The sequence below is a fragment of the Equus quagga genome, chromosome 12 (assembly GCF_021613505.1).
Source record: "Equus quagga isolate Etosha38 chromosome 12, UCLA_HA_Equagga_1.0, whole genome shotgun sequence".
Lineage (NCBI taxonomy): Eukaryota > Metazoa > Chordata > Mammalia > Perissodactyla > Equidae > Equus > Equus quagga.
Genome location: NC_060278.1, coordinates 57,540,567 through 57,563,018, shown reverse-complemented (window position 1 = coordinate 57,563,018; position 22,452 = coordinate 57,540,567). Strand labels below are relative to the sequence as shown.

Genomic DNA, 22,452 nt, shown 5'->3' with positions numbered 1-22,452 from the left:
CGAGGCCATCGAATTGCTGGACCGCGATATCGACCCGAAAACGCTGAGGTGCTCTCATTCATCCCTGTCCAAAGCAGCAGTTTTTATCCTCTCGTGGGTCACGAACCCGTTTTAGGTATTTGATAAAAATATGCATTCTACACACAGACACACACAGACACACACGTGCACACACACCCAGAGGCGCGCGCGCACTGAAGAGCACACACTGAAGAAGCTCACACTTTGGAATACAAATTTCGGGTGGGAATATGTGGTGGTCGCGAATCTCCCAATCGCCCTAGAGCCCACGATTCTCGGGTTTACACTCTCTTTCACACTCATAGTCTCAGGGAGGGGGGCCGTGAGTCTGGAGGTTTTGTGCCATGAGCCCAACCTTGAAACCGTTTGTGCCAGCGAGCGTCAACCCAGCGCTGGGCGCCTGGCACACAGCCGGGCATCCGGAGGGCCTGGGTAGGCTGGGCGTCCCAGGACGACCCAATCCCCAGCTGAAAAGCTGCGGGTTCTTCCGCAACCTTCTCTCGGAAATCAGGCTCTCCACAGAGGCGCGCAAGAGGGTGCTGACAACCCCCTCACACACACGCACACACACTCTCACACACGTAAACGTCTGCCTTTTTTTTTCTTTTCTGAAGGAAGAGAGAGTTTTGGTACCCAGAAGTACCTTTTCATTGTTGCAGGGTAGTAAAAAAACAGCACCGAGTTTTAAATCCTCCACTATGGGCAGACAAACTCAAGCCTTTGCTGGAATGTACTGAAGATGAAATGGCAGGTGTTGGCATGGGGGGAGGGGGGTGGGGAGAGGTTCCTTCTGGCCTACCCAGGGTCTGTGAGGTCTCAAAGTACCCATAGGAAGGCAGCATGTGGACTGCCGTTCGCCCGGTATTGATCCCCCTCTCCTGGCCTTGTCTGGAGACGAATCGAAGTCCCGGTGGTTTCTGGGGGTGGAACCTGGCGTGAGGAACAGACTTTGCGAACGCCTTAGGATAAGGGGCCCTGAGATGGAACGAAGATCCGCGCTGGGCTCGGGGAGCATCTCGCTTTCTCGCTGCCCCTTCTGTTCCACACACACCTGGTTTGGGAGCCCCAAGTTTCACTTGGAAAAAAAAATAATGAAAGCTCTTCCCTTTCTTGCTCCGCAAAATCGATGGGGCCAGTGTGGCTTCCGAAGAGAGGGCAGTGTGCATGGTAATCCACCTGCTGGGAGGACTGCCCAGGGCAGGGCTCTTCCCAGCGAAAGGAAGAACCACCCCGCGGGCATCTATCCCCATCCGCCACCCCGGGAAACCCCACAAGATTCCCCAGTTTCCGTCGGGTCTTTCTGTGTTAGGAACAATCTAGAAATCAATCTCCCCTTGATTTATGGCGCCTTGCGCCAGGAATCTCCAGAAACCTTGAAAGCGCAGCAGCGGCCAGAGTTCATTTAACTGGGAAGTCTCTCTATTTCTCGGCATCCACATGTGTTTGTACACACACACCCAATAAGAAACCTGAATTTTTACTTTACAATGTGCGAATACAATATAGCTTGAAGCGCTTGCAGCGAGGCCCATTTATGTGGCCATATTGTGTTTAATGTGGGCGCACCCGCCCGCTGCCACCCCTGACGTGTGGTTCACAAGCATCTCCCCAGAACCACAGCGGAGAACTTCTTAGCTCCCAGCTCCAGACGCAGGAAAGAGTAAGAGCCCGCCCAGCCCCCCAGCGGCGGCTCCTTAGCTCCTGTCGCCTGGAAGGCTGGGATTTCAGCCAGGAAGAGCCACAAACATTCCGCAGGAGGGTCCTGGTGATGGATGTCCGGAGCCCTTCCTTTTTGGTCCAGTCCCCACTGCAGGAAGTGCACTGAGAAGAGGAAAGAACCGCCTCGAGGAAGGATACATCCCATAAGTTATTTCCATCTGCCCAGGGGCTTTCTCGAAACACTGCCTTACGTGGGTGCCCCTTTGCAAGATGAACTTCCTTTCCTCTTTTTCTCGTGTCTCCAGAAAGACGGCCTTTTAAGACTCCATTTCTTTACCTTCTTCCTCTTGGGATTGCTGAAAAAACGCGTCATCCAGCTCCCTCACCGCCGGAAAATGGCCTTGGTTATCTTCTCATCGAGCGGAAAACACGGAGCTGGCTGGTTGCTTCTCGACCTAAGAATGGAAATTGGCTCCCAGGAGTCTTTCCGGAAAGGCTGTCTCCTTAGCAGATGCTGATCCCCTCTCCTAGTCTCCTCCTCGAAACAATTTCTGGAGAGGGCAAAACCAGGCCAGAGACTACTCTTTACATCCCAGGAGGCTGCTATCACCTCCCAGGGCCCTGGGCCAGCGTAGCTCAGGGCACCACAGCTCCAGCACCAGCTGTAGGCACTGGGGCACCAAACATGCCGACAATTTCGGGAAACAATTTAATATCTGACATAAAATGAACCACAAGAGCAGTCACAATCAATGGGAATATGACTGTGCTTTTCACTTATTGTACAGTTTAAAAGGGCTTTTATTTTGAAGAGAATTTGGGACAAGGTACCAGAACCTTTTGGTGGCTGATCTCTGAAACCCTCATTCTGGCCACAGGCAGAGAGGACAGCAAACCCCTGAGGTGTTCAGGAACCTGTCAGATTCTGCTGGGAGAAAAGTCTGGGGAGTAAAGCCAGCCCCCTAAGTGGGCAAGCAGCCTCATTTTACTGGTAAAGGAGAAGCCTCCTGGGGGCTACTGTCCTCAGGGAGAAGCAGAGAAGGTGTGAACAGAATGGTCCCTTGAGTCCTAACCCGGCTTGGAGACTGATGCTCTGGGGCTTTCACAGTAGGGAATGGAAAGGGTATGAAGCTGATAAAAAGTTCTAAGATAGCTTCCCCTGGGAAGTGCCATAAGAAACAGAGGGGTACAATGCAGAGGAGAGAAGAACAGTTTAATGGGCGTCTCACGCCGCTTGACCCCTAAGTCAGAATGATTTAAAGTTTTTATTGAGAGAACAGATGGAAGATTGAGAACATTTCTGGACGCAGAATGGCACTTCTTGGGCACTCATATGCCGCACAATATAGCGTTTTATCCATCTCTTTATAGCTCAGGATATAAATAAAGTGGAAAATGTATTCAAGCTCTTCTATTTGCCAGCAACCTCCCTTGGGTTGTTCACACTGAGGAGAAAACACTGGGCGAACTGCAGCTATGAGAAAAATCAAGAGCTACTAATGTGATCCGATCACTGCTATTTATTCAACGGAACAGTCACTATTTTCTTTCTTCAACATATGTGTCTGATAATGAACCAAAAAAAAGGAAAATAACTATCAGTGTACCTCTTCAGAAACACACAAACATTTGCTAGCTTTTTAATTTTATTGATGTTCTTTTAACATATATGCTTAAATTAGACTAGGCTCAAATACTAACAACACAGAGAGCAATTCTGAATCAGGGTTGTATTATTTTTTTTAAATAAGGCTCAGTTGGAGAACAGAGATGAAGCTGTTGTCAAACATAAAAATACGAATTGAATTGCTTCTTTTTAGATGGATCTTTAACATTGACTTGACCATATGGACACTGCAGAAGAAATAAAACAATTATTCAATTATTTAACAAACATTTGCAACAAAAAGTACAACACTTCTCATGGTGAAAAAAAGAGACTGCTAACAATGTTGTATAGATCATTTGATCTGTCGGGTCAAATGGTCCTAATTAGGGTCCAAGAATCACTTCCTAAATGCGTCCTCCCAACTTTAAGACTTTTACTGTCAAAAACGTTCTCTTAGAAAATCCTCAGGTCCTCAATTTACACAAAGCTCTTACGCATTTGATTAGAAGCACCTAATGGCACAGGTAGGAACATACGTAAAATGAAGGCTTTTCAATACTGGCTACAGTTAATACATGCATTTAGTGTCTGTTCCTTAATTATAAAGTGGGCTAGTAAAAGGAAACAATACCTTCTTGGCCTGAAAACATATAGTTAAAATGGTCTGTAAACAGAGGTTGTTACCAGTTTGGAATCTTAACTCTAAAACAATTTACCTTACTAGTATGCTTTTAAAAAGTTACAGTGAAGAACACATTCCCATTTATTTTTTGCTCAAAATAGGGAAGGATTAGTTGGTTCATCTTGACCAGTGGACACAGAGATATATATTCACTGAAATATACCTTTTAGGAAATGTACAGCCCTAAGTTTGGGGTAGCTAGTTCCATGGTTATTTTAAAGACAGAGTAGAAAACAGCCAAGACAGAATGAAAGAGAGAGAAAGAGGAAAGAGGAGGAGGAGGAAAGGAAGGAAGGAAGAGGGGAAGGAAAGAAGGAACAAAGAAAGAAAAATCATTATCACTTAAAGGAAACCCACCTCTCAATGTTGGTTAAGTTTTTATTTATTCAGCTAATAATGAAGAAGAAATGCTTTCTGGGATCTAGTTTGCAATATTCTGGATTTCTTTTCCTGTCCTCTTTTTACTTGCCTAGTGAACACAACTTATTTGAAACCTCGTGAAAAGTTTCCTTGCAATAAAGAACTCCCATGAATTTCCAGTCACAGCATGTCAAGGGGACTGATGCTCACAGTGAAATGTTACAAAATTCCATTAACTTTAAAGGTCCTATGTTGGTCCTAAGCACTTCATTGTCCTTGGCTAAAGGAGCTTGTGAAAAGTGCACTCCAGGTCTATTTAGCTTTTTTATTTGACTTGTTTTTCAAATAATAGGTATTTACAAAGTTTGAGAAGCACGCCAACTGCTGCTGTAATGTGAGAATTTGCGACTCACGACTCACGTGTCTGCAGGCGGAGCCACAGCATTCTCCTCTTTGCAAGTGGGCGAGCTGTGTGAACACCACATAGCCAGTAGCTGGATCCACATAGTTTAGCTGGCCAGCCTGAAGAGTAATGAAATAAAACAATTCATTAATCTCAATATTCATCATATCTCCTCACTATAATTTCTACTCATAAAATACTGCAACATTTTCTTTAAACAATATTAAACTTCTTCCAGGCAATTTGAGTGGCACTTGCAATTAAAGACTGAATGCATTCCAACATTATACACCATCCAACTTTATGTGACATAAGGAGAAAATATACAGGTTGAGAAAAATGAGAAGTTGATGGAAAAACAAGAACTCCTCTATACCCGGTAACTATGTAGCCGCTGCTCAGGTATTTTTCATTCAGTTTCTAGGTAACAAGTTTAATAACAGGTGATTTAGATGACTTTAAGAGCTTAAGAGGCTGAAAATGAACTTTCACTCAAAAGTTGCAGTTGCAATTTCAGTACTTAAAATATGCGGATAATGATTTAAACTTACAGAAAAGGTGATAATCAAAACCAACAGTCCTTATAGAAAAGTATTACCTTCCCTCTTATTGAACACTTTTCTTTACCTTCACGACGAGTTACTCCATTGCACATTTTACACTATTTTCTTTTTTTGGGGAGTGTTGTTAGTTCTGTTTTTAGGCAAAAAAAAAAAGTACTGTTTTTACATATTAACACTCACTGCTTTCACGAGTTTGATCCAAAGCAAGTTTTACTCCACCATTTCAGATGTCAAGGCGCCATATTCTACCTACGTTCAAGCATGGTTTTTAAAAAGTGTCCCAAATATGTCATGTAAGGCAAAGGAAATAATGCAACCTCTTCTCTGGATTTGGGCCGCGTGGGTGATACTATTTAGTCTCGAGATTTTGCAGAGGAACTTTCTTCTGAGCTTTTGATATAACCTTTTTACCATGCAGTAACTCTGCCTCTTTCTGCCTGGAGCCTTGTCATTTAAATACACGTGAAACTTGAATGTCTTCTAACATATATTTTTGTATGTGCCACAAACCACTTCTTCAAAGCATCTTCCTTAATGGTTAAATAGTTCATTCTGGTTGAGATTTTAGCCCACTCTGCTTCATGAGCAGAGTGTGGAGCAAAAGGACAAAAAGAATTCAAGTCCAGGTCCCCCCTAAGGCATTCCAGCAAAGCCAGATGGGGGCCACAGAAATCCAGCAAGTCCCAAGGCCAGTCGAAGAGGCCTCCCAAATCCTTTGGGACCACAGAAGCAGATGAGATGTAAACAGAAGCATTAAAACAACCTTAGAATGACTGACTGTCAAGACCTCATTTCTTTATTTACAAGGCCCATATTTGAAGACTTGGAAGAAAAACAAAAAAACATTGGCAACAGTGTTAGCAGCCTCCTTCTCACTTTTCATAGCTTCTCGGAGTCTTCTGAGGGCAATTATCCAGCAACCTGGAAGCCTAACAGCTTGCTCCTGCACTCGTGCCTGCTCTCCTGTTTTCCACGTCTATCAAGAAACTCTGAGCTTGTTGGCTGCCCACACAAACTTAATTTGTCTTCAGTCAATGAGCTTCAGGTAATGGCGGCAACAGAGGAAGACGCAGCAAGAGTGCTGACAGTTTGACCGGAGAGCAAGATGTTCAGTGACGCAGATCGGCACAGGGAGAAAGGGGAGAGGAGGATCTGCCTTGAGGCAGGGAAGAAGGACCCTTGTGAGGGGGCTCTGATTTGTTGGAAAATAAAAACAACAAGCTTGTTACTGGGCTTACTTATGGTCTCCCAAACAGTCATTGAACCTGTGATTCTGACACTGATGAAACAAGTGTGGTTCCTTGAGGGAGAAAAAGTTTCTTTCCTTCCCCGGGCTGACTGAACGTGTTTTTACACGCCACTGGGATTTGTTCTAAAAAGAATGGAACTTTTTGCTTATATTTACCATATTTATAGGTTGATGAATATGGAGAATGGGGAAATTACACATGTTGTTTTAAAAAAAGGTATAAACGAGAACAATCAAGAGCTGCCACTCGTTTCCTGATGAATCTTTATGCAGAAGTTTTAACACTAGAATGAGTCAGGCAGTGCATTCTCAGGGCCTACTCACTGTCCGTGAAAAAAAGGCAACTTTAGGCGACCTCCAAGGTTTTCTCCTCTACTCGCTTGGCTCAAGCCACACCAGATAACACTGACTGTCCTATCAAGTACTGATCACACAGTGTATTAAATAAGTTACTTTCATATCGTTTTCCTATCTTTATTATAGAACTCACTTGCTCTCACAAGATAATAAAAATATAAACCTGCTACCTTTAAACTACCTAGTGTGAGGTGTTAGAAAGCGTGATGGGAGATGATAAGTTTTTATATTGGTGCTAACGAGCAATTGTCAAGTCCCCCAAACAGAGGAAAACATAGCTCAAGACTGTCTAGGAAGAATGTAAATGCCTGATTTTAGTTTCCTTGTAATTGTGCTGCGTTAGAGCGGAGGGAAAGGACGAAAGGACGGTAGCGAAAATTAAATTAAAAATAAGTCTGTTTTATTTTATCATTAAAATCATTGGATGGCAAAGTGTTCAACTGATAGTGCAAATACACACACATTTTTCCTGTTACTTCTCAGCTCCTCCACCTCCTCCATCAACGCCTTAGTCCCCTCCCCCAATACATACACACACACACACACACACACACACACACACACACAGCAGAGCGACGATGGGTCCCACACTGCGACCGGAGTTTAGCTGCGACACCGGTCAGAAAGGAATCGCGCTCATACTCAGGACAGATACACGTTAACCCTTTGCCCTGAATAGGAAACCGTGGCCAGTTTTCAAGCGAAATGGTCGGAGCGGGAAGTGTGCGCGAGGGTCAGTGGCCAGAGGCAGGACACGCGGGCTGCCTGCAACCTCCTTCTCAGCAGGGCAGCCCCTGGGGCCCGAGCGGTCCAGGACGCGCAGGCGCACAGACCCTGGGGCCGTGGGGCGGGGCCGTGGGCCCGAGCGGGGCCGAGTAGGCGGAGCCGAGCCGGGCTTACCGGGACCTGGGTGGGCGGGGCCAGGCCTTGGTGGGCGGGACCGGGCCTGGAGGGGCGGGTTCGGATTTGGCAGGGTCTGGGGGGGCGGGACGGGTGCCGGGGGGGGGGGGCGGGGGGTTGGGGGGAGGGGGGGGGCCGGGGGGGGGGTCGGGTTTGGCAGGGCCCGGGGAGGCGGGACCGGTGCCGAGTGGGCGTGGCCGGGCCTTGGTGGGCGGGGCAGGTTCGGGTTTGGCAGGGCCCCGGGAGGCGGGACCGGTGCCGGGTGGGCGGGGCCTCACCGCGCAGGCGGCGGCGTGCAGCTCCGCGATCCTCCGCTCCGCCGCCGTTAACTCTTCGCTTGCCGGGCGTCTGGTCGCTTCTTCCGGCCTCGGTTGCGAGCGGGGCCCGGCGTCGCCTCCGTCTCCCTCGGAAGCGGGGCGGAGGGTTAAGCCGAGGCGCGGTCGGCACCCTGCTCCGGCCCAGAGAGGCCTGGGTGGCAGGGCGGCGGGAGGCTGCCTCCCGAGCGCGGCGCCCGCCACCGCCGGGATCTGCCTGGCCGCCATGGCCGCCGCCGGTCCGCGGGAGGCGGGGCGGGCGCGGGGCCCCGGGGGCGGGAGCGCGGGGCGGGAGCGGGCGCTGCGGGGCGGGGCGTGGGCCGAGCCTCTGGACCCGCTCCGCCCGGCCGCGGAACAAAGTGGACTTTTTAGGCCGCTGGTGAGGCTCCGAGAAGATGCGGGGACAGGAGGAACGTGCCGTCTCCAGTCTCTGCACAGAAATTCCAAGTATTCCGTTTTTCTTCTGAGATGAAAAGTGGACCTTTTTTTTTCTTATGTCAGAGTAGACTTGGGATCCTTCAGCAGCATCGGCACGACGATGATGAGATGCCAGATCCAGAAAAGGGTGGGGCCCATCCAGAAAGGCTGAGTATTTACACGGAATATGTGCCAAGAATAAAGGTGAAAGCAGAGCCTTCTGTCTTGGTTCTTTGGCCCGGCCTGAAATGAGAACCAAAAGCGAAATCGCAGCCTGGGAAAAAGCGGTGTTTTCACGTTGCTGAGTATTTGCAAGATCTAAACTAAAGTTATATTTCCTGTCTGAAAAGATGAAAGTTATCCTGGGGACCCCACAAAATGGAATGTGAGAAAATTAGCACAAGCCCAGGAGGTAATTTGAAGTGTTAGAATTAAATTAGCAGCACTTCCGTCCCCCACCCTCAGCCTGGGTCTCAGGAGAAGGAAGGTTAGAGTTTCCATTTTGTACGTGATCTTCCGTTTTGAAGAACCGAGGGCAGGAATTGATCCCTGAGAGCAAGAGTAGATTCCTGAGTTGTACGGGAGAGGAGTGACTGAACCACTGTAGACCATTGCCCTTGGTGTTTGCATTTACCATGCAACCCTGTAATCATGTTTGAATTTTCTCAGTAGGCGCTGATTGAAACGACCCTATTGGTCCGTTATAAATCTCATAGTGAATTAATAAATTGGAATCCCATTTTGCAAATCTGTTTCCTTTGTGTTGGAATAATAAATTAGTTATCAGGATCCGGAGAATGCTCAGTGATCTGAGAAAAGAATTTAATACCCAGAAGGCCAAGGAGGGACCCTAGGAAAAGCTGAAAGGTGCCACCAAACTTGACATCACCAAAAGTGAGCAACTGGATTAGAAAAGGGAATTCACCATAAATCAGGTGTGTGTGTTTGCGAAACCAAATTCTCGAATAAAGGAAGTAAGTCTGGAAGTTCAGGTTGATTCCGTTGTTTTTAAAATTGAGGATGAGGACCTATAAATACGTCATAATTCAAACAGTGGCATAGTATTTTATGTTAGTGAAATAGACTAGACCAGGTACAAATAGAAAATAAATCTAGGAAAAGTGCTGTTACATGAAACTTCTGATGGATGACCGGGTGGGTTTGAATGTAAAGCCGTGGGGCAAGGGAGATCCGTGTGGTAATAGAATAGTTCTTATTTTGATCACGAGGGTTACACAAGTCTACACATGTGATAAGATATAGAACTATTCACACCTTGTTCCAGTGTCAGATTCCTGGTATTGATATTGTACTATACGTATGTAAGGTGTAATCATTGGGGGGAACTGGGTGAGGGGAACCTCTCTGTGCTGTCTTGGCAACTTCTTGTGAATCTATAATTATTTCAAAATTTAAAAACAGCAATTAAAAAAAAAAGATGTAAAAATTGTTTCAGATTACTTGGTGAGCCAGATCGTTGAATTAACCAGACTTTCTGTATCTCCTCCATTCCCAGGTTTAAAATGCCTGTGGGCATTCAGACTGAGAGAGCTGTTTTGTACTATTCACATGTTACCTATGTGCATGCTTTTATAGATATATATCTCTTTAAAATATAATCAGAGTTGGAAATATGTATACTCAAGAGTTGATAAAGTATTTTAAATTATTTACAAAAAATTTTCAAACATTGGATAATTAGACTATCATTTAAACATTGGATAGATTATCTGCCCCCTTCAATTGTCATTTGATCTTCATACGTTAGAGTTGGTGTCATTTCACATCAAGTAACTTTCATTCATTGTGTCCCTTATTTTAAAACACCTCCTCAGGGCTTGACTCTTACCTTATTCTAGCATATGTCCATTTCTTCTCAGATTCTCTGTGCTCACAGTAGACAAAACTATGAAAGTCGGGACACAATGTTCCACCTTAGAATGGTAAATTAAGTCCTTACTTTATTTACAAAGCGTTTACGCCTAAATTTGCCCTAGAAAGTGTTGCTTTGCGCCACATCTCTGCACATAACATGATATTGGATATATTTTATAATCCTTCCCATCATTTGAGATGTTTATGTTGATATTGAACATGCTTGTTATTTTGAGGGGAGGAGGAGAGTCGTTCAGAGACATGCATTCGCCTAGGTTTCATTTATATTAATTTTTAAATAGTTATGTTAGGTCTCTCCAGGTTGCAAGATATAGATCACACAACTTAATTCAGTTACGATAAAAGGAATTTGCTCACATAATCATGAAGTGTGACTTGATTAAGGGCTCAATGATATGACCGGGGCTCAGTCTCTCCATTTTTCAGCTGTGCGTCTTTAATGTTAATTCTCTTTTCAGAAAGGCTCTTTTCTTATTGGTTAAAGATGGCTGCAAACAGCTCCTATGGCTTCATCCTTTCTCATCCTTGTCTAGCTAAAAAGAGAGTCTTGTTATGAAGCTCCTGGACAAGGAGCCTTTTTGCCCCAGAAATCCTAACAGCCTTCTGTTTCTGAATCAATCTTTATGAGTATAGGTTACGCTTCAGCCAATCGGCCTGCCTGTGGAGCTGCCTGTGTACAACCCCACCCAAACCAGTGGCTGAGAATGGTCTGTATTGATGCTGGGGGCGCAGTTAAAAATGTCCACTGCAGTGTGACTTGCAAGGGCAAAATAAATACCACCAGCTCACCCAATCCTTTTAGTATCTGCTTATCATTTAAAACATTTTTATTTGTTCCTCTTGTTACCTTCTAGACTTCCTTCCTTTGATCTCCCACAATTATTTGCTCCATTTTACCTTTTTACATGTAGTAGGTTTTTTTGCATTGTTTTCCAACAGATCATAAGACAGTAGGAACATGTCATTTTCATCTTTATATCTCCACAGCCCCCTTGTACTTTTGTACATGGTACTACAACACTAACTGAATAATAAATAATGAATTTTTGAATGGATAAATGTCAGTGTTTTTTCATTCTCAAATTCATATTGAAATTTTAAAATTAATATTCTGTACATGGTAATACAGATTTGCAAATATTTGCTATATATTGTTGCAAATAAATACTTAAAGAAAACTAAGTGATAAAGGTACTAACTCTAAAATCTCATTAAGTTGTATTTATTAAATAACTGGGCCATTTTTCTGACAAACAGGACAGATGCATACATTATCAAATTATCCAATCTAAGCCCCTGAAATTCTGCCTCTAATTGAATTTGTGTTATCTTTTAATGAATTATGAATGTATTGTGCTTTTGGTGGACAAATTTGTGCTGGAGCCACAGAGCTGCCCACAGATTTCGTGTCCATATACTGCTTGTGTCACCCAGTTCTTTTTGGACACTGGTTTATGTATTTGATGTTTTTCAAATAGCCGAATGGTGTGTAATGACATGTCATGCTCCATGTAGAGTGTGTTTTCACTTTCAATTCTTATGATTGAGAGCAAATGTTACATGCCCCTGAGGTTGCCTATAGGGAATCTGTTTCATTTAATCGGACATCCGATAGCACACTTTGTTTCACAGAGCCAGTCTTAGAAAATACTTTTGGGAATTATAACCATTTCTATTGGCAAGCCCAGCGAATCTCTGCTGACTTCACAGTGGACGCCCCGCCACCAGTGCTACATGCCCAGCGCACTACTGCATTTGGCTCTTATCTTTCCATTTTGTTTTTGTTCTCCTGGACGAGCTGTAGGTGAACTACACAGTATGAAGTAATCTAACCCTTTCACCTCCTCTTCCATCCTCTCCATCATTCGTTAATGAATCTCAGTCTAGCTGCTACCGCCACTGCCAATGATCTCTGCATCGGGGTCAGTGCTTGGGAGCAACACACTTATCTATCCATCTGGCTAGACATATACGCTTAAAAATACCCGCCAACTCACCATGTCCAAAATAGACTTAACCATCACTCCCTTTGAAATCTTCCCTGTTTATTTTCCATGTTAAAAACACAGATGTCCTACTGTTCATCTAATTCAGAGATCTTAGAGTGATCCTTTACCCTTTCCACCTTTCCCCATCCAGATAATCACCAAGTCCTACCAATTTTACTCATCTGTGTCTCAAACTGGTCCTACTTTGCTTCTATCAATGTTCTAGTCCAGTTCGTTATCATTTCTTTCCCCTTGACTAGAACAGAGTGATTCATTGATGTAAATAACATATAATGAGGACTTAGTCTGTATCAGGCCCTCTGCTAAGGGCTGAAGAGGTATTGTTCATACTTCGTGCATGCTGTTTAGTCTGACAAAAATAATCCCTCGTGTCCTTGGAGTGGTGAAGTTATACTTGTCCCTAAAGCCTCAGCCCGTATGTCACCTCCTCCAGTAAGCTTTCCCTGGCTGCTCACTTTGCTCATTGTTTCCCCAGTCTCCTCTGCAGGCTGGGCTGGGTGCATCGCCTCAATGCTGCCGTAATATCCAAAGTGTGTCTCCATGTTTGCACTCTCTTATTGTAGTTTTATGTTTAGGAGAGCTTTTTTATTGCCAGACTGTGAGGTCTTTAAGGGTAAAGACAGTTTAATTATCTATGTATCTCTAGTAGCACATGTACCTAGAAAAGGTTGAAAAAGAAATGCTCGTTGAAATGAGTGGATGAATGCATAATGGTGGCAAAACCCCACGTCTGAGTCACATAGGAAGGAAATGATACAAATGCATCTCCCCCTCATATTTCCTGGTTAGGCATCAGTATTGGGCTTTATCAACACATCAGCTGTTCTCAAGCTATTGTTCTGAGACACAATACACTAAGATAACAAGGTAACTGTGATTTTATTTGGCAATCTATTTAGTAAGTTGCCCCCAAACAGTCATTGAATTAATGGTAAGTGCAGTATACAGACTGCATTTCAAATGAAGTAAGTTTATGTTGACAGTGAAGGCAGCCTTGTTAACCCCGAACAATCATTCCAATTATAAACTACATGCACACAATCACTGTCACATAAAATATCCAGACTAATTACTGCTAGCCCTTTTGTCATGCAAGTATTAGAAATGAAACCTACTCTTATGTACAGTCAATATTAACAGTGTAATCCCCAGAAAGACCTTGGCTAAAAAAATAGCAAGAATCTAATTCCATTTGTACCTTATTACAATAAATAGATTAATACTGTGCTTTTAAAACGATATAGGCAGCCACTGTTTTGTAGGATTTCCCACATACCAACACAGTGGTAAAGAGATCTTGGTTAAGGCCATAAATACAACATACAAATCAGAGTGTTGTTCTCTGCACTCTCGTTGCTGCCTGAGGGAGATGAGCATGTCCACTGTTCCATGACTGGAATGAAAGGCACACTGAGTTTCAGGTCAAATATCCATGACATTGACGTGTATGACTAGTCTACTGAGTATGATACATGTTAATATCTTCCCAGTGGTAGGCACGAGTGATACGCCTCAGTGATCAGCACAGCACGCACAATCCCTTTAGGTTTTCTACAGGTGTAGAATTCATGCATCTTTGAAATCCTGTGGAATGTGAATCTTTTACGTGCAGCTAAACTGTAATATTGCTGCATGAATTGTTATATTTGTATAATTCTGTAAGGATGTCATCAACACCAACTACTCTATCTGATGATATGTCTCGATGGCACATTTCGGGTAGCATTGTCGTGAGCTAATCCTGTTTGTACTACATCATGGGACCAGTAATAACAGAAAAAGCAAAGCATCATGGTTGGTGGAACCCTGCAAAATTATAGTGCCCTGTCCATATTGTGATTTTGGAAATAGTGGTACATTTGGGATACAATTGAGTAATTCATCCACCAGTCTAAGTTCTATGATAGTAGGAACATATATGTTCTGCCCACCGTTTTTATTCCACTGTTAAGAATAGCGCCTGACCCATAGTCCAGTGAAGGAATAAGTCTGAGTGGTAGCGTGGCTTGTGGAGAGAGCACTGTCTTTGAAGGTGTACAGACCTGGAGTTGAATCTTAACCTATCTCCTGTCTAGTTCTGTGACACTGAGATTATTTAGCTTCTCTAAGCCTGGGCTTCCTCCTCTCTAGAATGTGAGTATCTCAGAGCTGAGTTATTTGAACATTAATGAGATATTGGCTAGAGACCATCTGGGGCAGTGTGAGGCTCCTAAATGGTAGCTGTTGTCATTGAAGCAGGAAACCACTTTGTGTGTTCAACCTTCCCATATGTCAGCCCTCAGCTGCCCAATAGTTCACTTGCCTATTTCACCATCCATCCTTTATGACAAGAGATTTAGCTTGGCTCAATCATTACTACTTTTTACTGTAAATGACAAGAACTCGCTAGATATGTGCACAATTAAACAGATTTTTCAATTAAATAAATAAATAAATAAAAACCTTCTGGGGCTGGCCCCGTGGCTGAGTGGTCAGGTTCACATGCTCTGCTGTGGCGGCCCAGCGTTTCACTGGTTCGAATCCTGGGCACGGACAGGGCACTGCTCATCAAGCCATACTGAGGCGGTGTCCTGCATGCCATGGCTGGAAGGACCCACAAGTAAAAAAAAAAAAATACACAACTATGTACCAGGGGACTTTGGGAGAAAAAGGAAAACAAAATAAAATCTTAAAAAAAAAAAAAAGCTTCTGTACAGCAAAAGAAATAATCAACAAAATGAAAAGGCAACCTATAGAATGGGAGAAAATATTTGCAAACCATATATCAGATAAGAGGTTAATATCCAAAATATATAAGGAACTTATACAACTCGACAGTAAAAAAAAAAAAAAAAAAAAGAATGACCCAATTAAGAAATGAGAAAGGACCCGAATAGACATTTCCCCAAAGAAGACATAAAAATGGTCAACAGGTATATGAAAAGGTGCTCAACATCACTAACAATCAGGGAAATGCAAATGAAAACCACAAGGAGATTTCACCTCACACCTGTTAGGATGGCTATTATAAAAAAGACAGGCAATAAATATTGGGGAGGGTGTGGAGAAAAGGGAACCCTTGTGTACTGTTGGTGAGGTTGTAAATTGGTGCAGCCATTATAGAAAACAGTATGGTGGTTCCTTATGCACAATAGCCAACATAGTGAAACAAACAAAGTCTTTGCTGATGGATGAATGGATAAAGAAGTTGTGGTACACACACACACACACACACACACACACACATAGGAATATTATTCAGCCATAAAAAAGGAAATCCTGCCATTGTGACAACATGGATGAACCTGCAGGACATTATGCTGGATGAAATAAGTCAAACACAGAAAGACAAATACTGTATGATCTCACCTATACATGGAATCTAAAAAAGCCAAATTCATAAACTAGAGAGCAGACTGTGGAGATGGGAGGAAATGGGGAGATGTTGGACAAAGGGTTCAAACTTTCAGTTGTAAGATGAATAAGCTCTGGGGACCTAATGCACAACATGGTAACTGTAGTTAATAATGCTATATTGTATACTTGGAATTTGCTAAGAATAGATCTTATGTTCTCACCACACGCAAACCAACAAAAGGTAACTATGTGAGGTGATGAATATGTTAATTAACTTGATTGTGGTAATCATTTTACAATATATGTTTATATTAGAACGTCATGTTGGAGAACTTACCAAAAAAATTCACATTGTATAATCTAAATATACACAATTTTTATTTCTCAGTCATACCTCAATAAAGCTGGGAAAAAATTTAAAAAGAAAGGTTTTTGTACACTGAGCCAAAATTACAGTTTAAGATTGCAGAGATCATGTTTCAAAGGCAGCTTGACTGTAAAAATTTAAATTACATATTCGCTGAGTTGCTCTAAATAGTTATAGACATGAAGTGACATCAGTGTTCAGAATAGGGAGATATCTTTTTAAACTTCGTGGTAAGGAAAAGTTTGATGACTGAAGTTGAATTTGAACTGAATATTAAAGACTGTTTCTAATTTTGACAGGAGCTAGGGATGGAAACCTGGGTAAGAGGAAGATTTGAAGAAGACAGCTTTTGTGGACGGTATCAGTGAGGTGCTTTTGGTTACAAGCGACAGAAAGTACCAACTTGATTTGCTTGTAGTGAGAACACTGCTCATCTCGCAGAACAGGAAGTCCGGACATAGGCGCTGCAGAGTGTGTTGGTTCAGCGGCTTCGCAACATCAGCAAGGACCTAAGTGCCTTTCGTCTTTCAGCTCTGGTGCCGTCAGTGAGTCCATCTGATCATACTCACTGCTCACTTCAGAATGACAGCCGGGATTGCTACAGTTTCAGGTCGTATCCAGACATGGCAATGTCCAGTGCAAGAGGAAGGATGAGTTTTGTTGTGCCTCTTGAGTTTTATTATAGGTATGTCAAACACACATAAAAATATAGAGACAATGTGACAAATGCCCATATTCCTACCACCCAGTTTAAGAAACGAAACATTAAAATCACAATTGTGGGGCCAGCCCAGTGGCGCAGCAGTTAAGTTTGCACTTTCTGCTTCGGCAGCCCAGGGTTCGCGGGTTTGGATCCTGGGTGCGGACATGGCATCACTCAGCAAGCCATGCTGTGGCAGGCATCCCCCATATAAAGTAGAGGAAGACGGGCACAGATGTTAGCTCAGGGCTAGTCTTCCTCAAAAGAAAAAAAAAAAGAAAAATCACAGTTGTAACTCCCTGTGCACCCCTCCCCAAGAACATCTCTCTATCTCCCAGTCCCCACCCTCGATGACCCTAAACTGATCATTCCCATACATGTCTTTGTGTTTTCGATACATATATATGAATCCCTCAACAATGTATGGTATTGTTCTCCTGTTGTTAAACTTTACATAAATGCTTTCAGACTCTATAATCCTTATAAAACTTGATTTTCCAATTAACTTCAAGAGATTATGTTAATTTATGTGGCTCTACTGCATTTTTATCATGTCAGGATTCTATTGTTTAATGTATCTCAATTTATTTAGTCTTCTCCTATTTGATGGATATTTAGGATGTTATTAATTTATAGCTACCAAAAAATGTTTCCATAAATGCTATTATACCCACCACCTAATGCATTTGTGGTATGATTCTCACACGGTATTTGCCTCAGAGGGAAATGGCTCGGTTGAAGGGTCTGTGCCTCTTTGACTGTAGCAGCTGTTATCAAATTCCTCTCCCAAATGTTTTACTCATTTGCACACCCACTAGCAGTAGATAAGAATTTAGGTCACTCTACATATTGTCAACTTGAAAAATGTTTGCTTATCTCATGGGTGTGAAATAATATTTCAGCGTGATTTCAATTTCCATTTCCCTAATTTCAAGTGAGATTGAACATCTTTTCATGTTTCTTTGTCCTGTATATTGTTTTCTTGTGAAATACTTGCAGATAGCCTTTGCATATCTTTCTACTGTGTTGTCTTTTCCTTATCTATTTGTAGGTGTTATTTGCAAATTTGAGATACGAATTCTTTGTCAGTTGTATGTGTATGAATATGTTGTTTGTGCTGTGTGATCCACGATATGTGTGTTAGTCTGGTTGTCTCTTTTTAAAAAGTAGCATTATTGAGGAATAATTGATATACAATAAACTGCACATATTTAAAGTGTACAATTTGATGAGATACCCCCATGAAACTGCCACCACAGTCAAAATAATGCACATATTCATCCCCCCAAGGTTTCCTTGTGCCCTTTTGTGATCTTTCCTCCCACCCTCCTATCAACTATACACTTGCGGAGGATGTGTGTTCTGCGGTGGAATTGTCTGCAAATGTCAATTAGGTCAAATTGTTCATGAGTTCAAATCCTTCATAAGTTTCTATTCATTCTATCAATTATTAAGAAATGAGTATTGAAGTCTCTGAAAATAATTTCGAATTTGTTTATTCTTCCAATTTGTTCAGCTTTTGCTTCATATACTTTGCAGCTCTGTTCTTCGATCCATAACCATTAGGATCGTTACGTCCTCTTGATTAATTGATCCCATTATCATTATATAATGCCCCTCTTAATTTCTGATATTTTTCTTTGTTCTGAAATAGTCTTTGTTTGATATTAGTACAGCTACTCCAGCTTTTTTTTTTTTTTGATAAGTGTTAGCCTGGTGTCTCTTTTCCCATCCTTTTACTTTCAGCTTATTTGTCTTTATATTTAAAGTGTGTTTCTTATAGGCATCATAGAGTTGGGTCTTTTTTTAATTCCAATTTCGCAATCTCTGCCTTTTAGTTGGTATTTAGACTGTAGTGAGGGGCCAGCCCTGTGGCCGAGTGGTTAAGTTTGCACGCTCTGCTTCCTCAGCCCAGGGTTTCGCTGGTTTGGATCCTGGGCATGGACATGGCACCGCTCATCAGGCCACGCTGAGGTGGCGTCCCACATGCCACAACTAGAAGGACCCACAACTAAAGGTGTACAACTATGTACCAGGGGGCTTTGGGGAGAAAGAGGAAAAATAAAGTCTTTAGACTGTAGTGGGCTAACGGTGGTCCCCCAAAATATATGTCCATGTTGTAATCCCTGGAATGTGTAAATGTTACCTTTTTTGGAAAAAGAGTTTTTTCAGATGTAATTAAGCTAATGATTTTGAGATGAGGGCATTGTCCTAAATTATCTGGAGGGGAGTGGGTGGAGCTAAATCTGGTGACAAGCGTCCTTCTAACAGGCATACAGGGAGAAGGTGATGTGAAGATGGAGGCAGAGATTGGAGCGACGCAGTCTCGAGTCCAGCAATGCCGGGACAGCCACAAGAAGCTGGAAGAGGCGAGGAACGGATTCTCCCTTAGAGTCCCCAGGAGTGCAGCCCTACTGGATTCCGGCTTCTAGTCCCCCAAACTGGGAGAGAGTAAATTATTGTTGTTTTAAGCCTGATAAAATTTTTTCGCATCATTCAGGATCCACCTAAAATGCCATTTCCTCCTTCAGCCTTTTCATATATATCTAAAATGTGACCTCTTGTTCTTCATGACAGTTCGTTCATAAAATTGACCTGAATAATTCCCCCCACCCATGCACTCATATACCCTCACATTGCAATTTTTACATCTCCTCCCATCAAGAGGTGGGGTCTATCTTTCCCACTTAAACTGGAACTTGGTTATGCTACTTGCTTTGGCCAGTGTGACTTTAGCAAATGTGACACAAGCAGCTGTTTGAAGAGCCTGTGCACTGGGGCTTCCGCTCTTTTATCCATAGTTGGGACCATGACAGCGTGAAGTAAACAAGTCCATGCTAGGCTTCTGCAGAGGTCTTGAGGAGGAAAACTGAGGCACTCTTGCTGACAGGTAGCAGCAGCTGGCAGACACGTGAATAAGGACATCTTAGACAATCCAGCCCCCATCAGTGTGTCAGGTGAACACAGACTCATGAGTGATTTGTGGGGAGACCAGAAGAAGAACTGCTCACCTGAGCATGCCCTACTGCCCACAGAGTCATGGCCAGTTAAAATGGTTGTTGCTTTAAGTCACTAAGTATTGGGGTAACATGTATGACATCAATGGTTAACTGAAACATTCTCTTAACCTCCATGTTTCAAGGCAAGATAACTGCTGTACCAAGCAGTACCAAGACCTTAGTGAATCGATGCAATGAAAATGTATTTCTTACTCAGGAAAACACATGGAGGATGTTTCTGGTCAGTCAGCTCTCCTTCAAGGACTGGGCCAGTTATTGTCTCCTTGCATCTTTTGGTACCACTGTTTCTAACATTTAACCTCTAAATTCACCAAAACGTACTCAACCACCTCAGCCTGGAAGTCACTTCATTCATTGCCATACTGCCTCACCTCGAGTAAGGTAGCTAGGATATATACCCAGCTCTGTACTTGCCATCTCTGATTTACCCCATGTCTCTTTGTTCCTCATACATTCTTAGGACATAAACAATTATGTCCCTTCTCCCAACACTGAGCTATAACCTCAAAGAATAGCATCATATCTACTAGTTTCTGTTGCGATACCCAACCGAAATCCTTGCATACGGTAGACATGCCCTAATGAATGTTTATAATCTTAAACATACATTCAGGAACTCTATTTCATTTCATTCTCACAACAATTTAAGGTAGAAAATACATAATTTTCTCCATTTCTACCAGTGATGGAACTGAGGATGAAAGATTCTAAATGATTTGTCCAAAGTTACTACCTAGGAAATGTCAGAGCTGGAACTGGAACCCTCCAATCTGACTCTAAGTCATTATCACACTATCAAATATATTTATTTAAGTAAACTAAATCTTTGCCTTTTTCCTCCTAATTTATCCCATGTCCAATTCAGTCACCAAAGTTCATTCATTCTTCTCTCATAATGTGTCTCCCTTCCTTTCAATTCCTAGTGCAGTCTTACCTGGTTTAGGTCATTGTTGCTTCATGCCTAAGTTACTGCAAAAGACTCCTAAATTATAATTACTGCCTCTAGTCTCCTCCTCTAATTCATGCTTAACACTATTGTCAAAATAATATTATTAACACACCATTTTTATTGTCATTTTCTGCTTCAAAAATCCTCAGTGTCCCAACTTTACATGTAGGACAAAATATGAAGTCATTCGCTAGGCATTTATGGTATTCCCACATTTTGACCCTTGAAATACCTTTCTGGTTTTATGCCCTGTTACTATCTAGGTCAAGTACTCTGTGCTAGTCAGACTAGTCTGCCCAACCTCTCCTAAATTACCCATGTTGCAGGCATGCTAGTTTGTCTCCACAACACTTATTCCCTCCTTGTTCCCCAAATTTGTCTCATTGTCCATTCCTCCCCCTTGGGTTCCTGAGATAAATTCTGGCTCGTCTAAGTCAGGCTTGGAAATCCCATTCTTCCTGCATTGATTGACTGACGCAAGCTCCTAGCCAATGAGACATGAGGCAAATTCTGCAGGGAGGCTTCTGGAAAAGATTTTCTTACTCTTAATCAAGACAAAGGGAGCTTCAGTTTTCAGGAGTATGGTACAGTAGATATCCTTAAAAACATTCCTTACAAAAAATCTAAGTGGAAAAATAAAACAACCCTATTTTTAAATGCATAAGTAAGCCTGAAAGAGTAGGAAAAATCTAGGTACCAAAAACTGAAAACTGAGTTTAACCTCAGAGTTGTAATTTGTCTCTGGCATTACTGTGGCCCTGGAGAAGTCTATCAATCTTGGTCACCATGATGCTTGAGTTTTAATGGCTTAATGGAGTCAGGAGATATAGCCTTGGGCTGTGCCAGATGAGTAGTTTGAGCCAAGATCCTGCCATAAATTTGAGACACTCAAAGAGCTATACCCTTAGGCAGGGCCACTAGCAGGGTGAAGCCAGTATGGCTCTGACTTCACCTTAGTCCCAGCCCTGCCCTTAGTGAATGAGTGGACCACGAAACAAATCTATCCACCAGCAGTGAGAGAAGGCATGGAACTTGTCCAACCTTGCCTGGACTGCCCTGAAAATTTGTAGAGAGGTCTGTCCACACATGAGTTAGAGGTTAAAAGTTTTATTCCCTACTGTATTAGTCTGCTAGGGCTGCTAAAACAAAATGGCGGAGACTGCATGGCTCAGCCAACAGAAATTTATTTTCTCACGACTCTGGAGGCTAAAAATCCAAGATTAAGGTGTCATCAGGTTTGGTTCCTCCTGATGACAGGTTCCTCTCTCCTCGGCTTGCAGAGGACTATCGTCTCCTCACTGTGTCCTCACATGGTCCTCTCGTTGTGCTCGTGCATCCCTGGTGTATCTTCCTCTTCGTATGAGGACACCAGTCATGTCGGATCAGGGCCCCACCTTTACGACCTCATTTAACCCTAATCCTTCTTTAAAGGCCCTATCTACAAGTACAGTCACATTGGGGGCTAGAACTTCAACATATGTCTTTGGGAGGGAGACACAATTTAGTTCATTATACCCACTTAGTCCAGTAAAATCAAAGTCAGGATAAAAACAAGAACTTGTCCCAAGTTAGTAGAACCTCTGTTTGCCTGATGGAAGCCAAAAGAGAGAAATACATTCTCACAAGAAAGATAAAACTTCC

At 42.9% G+C, this 22,452-nt stretch overlaps 1 protein-coding gene across 2 annotated transcripts; it reads right to left on the bottom strand.

The window, feature by feature from the left end:
* Window positions 1-3,391: 3,391 nt before the first annotated feature.
* C12H1orf53 (chromosome 12 C1orf53 homolog) lies at window positions 3,392-8,374 on the bottom strand. 2 transcript variants are annotated; one of them, XM_046679403.1, is made up of 3 exons: window positions 8,082-8,374; window positions 4,745-4,853; window positions 3,392-3,534 (listed from the first exon to the last, which is right to left on the bottom strand). In XM_046679403.1, the coding sequence occupies exons 1-3, from the start codon at window positions 8,343-8,345 to the stop codon at window positions 3,509-3,511; spliced, it is 399 nt and encodes a 132-aa protein (XP_046535359.1). In that variant the 5' UTR covers window positions 8,346-8,374; the 3' UTR covers window positions 3,392-3,508. The 2 variants fall into 2 exon arrangements, with proteins under 2 accessions (XP_046535359.1, XP_046535358.1); XM_046679402.1 differs by having other exon boundaries at window positions 4,752-4,853.
* Between the last annotated feature and the right edge of the window lie 14,078 nt (window positions 8,375-22,452).

Bases quoted from the DNA above. Each gene is read 5' to 3' on its own strand.
- C12H1orf53 (XM_046679402.1), bottom strand. From the start codon at position 8,345: ATGGCGGCCAGGCAGATCCCGGCGGTGGCGGGCGCCGCGCTCGGGAGG. The intron at 4,854-8,081 runs GTGAGGCCCCGC...ATTACTCTTCAG, and splicing joins TGCACGCCGCCGCCTGCGCG to GCTGGCCAGCTAAACTATGT. The intron at 3,535-4,751 runs GTGAGTCGTGAG...TTTCTTCTGCAG, and splicing joins GTGGCTCCGCCTGCAGACAC to TGTCCATATGGTCAAGTCAA.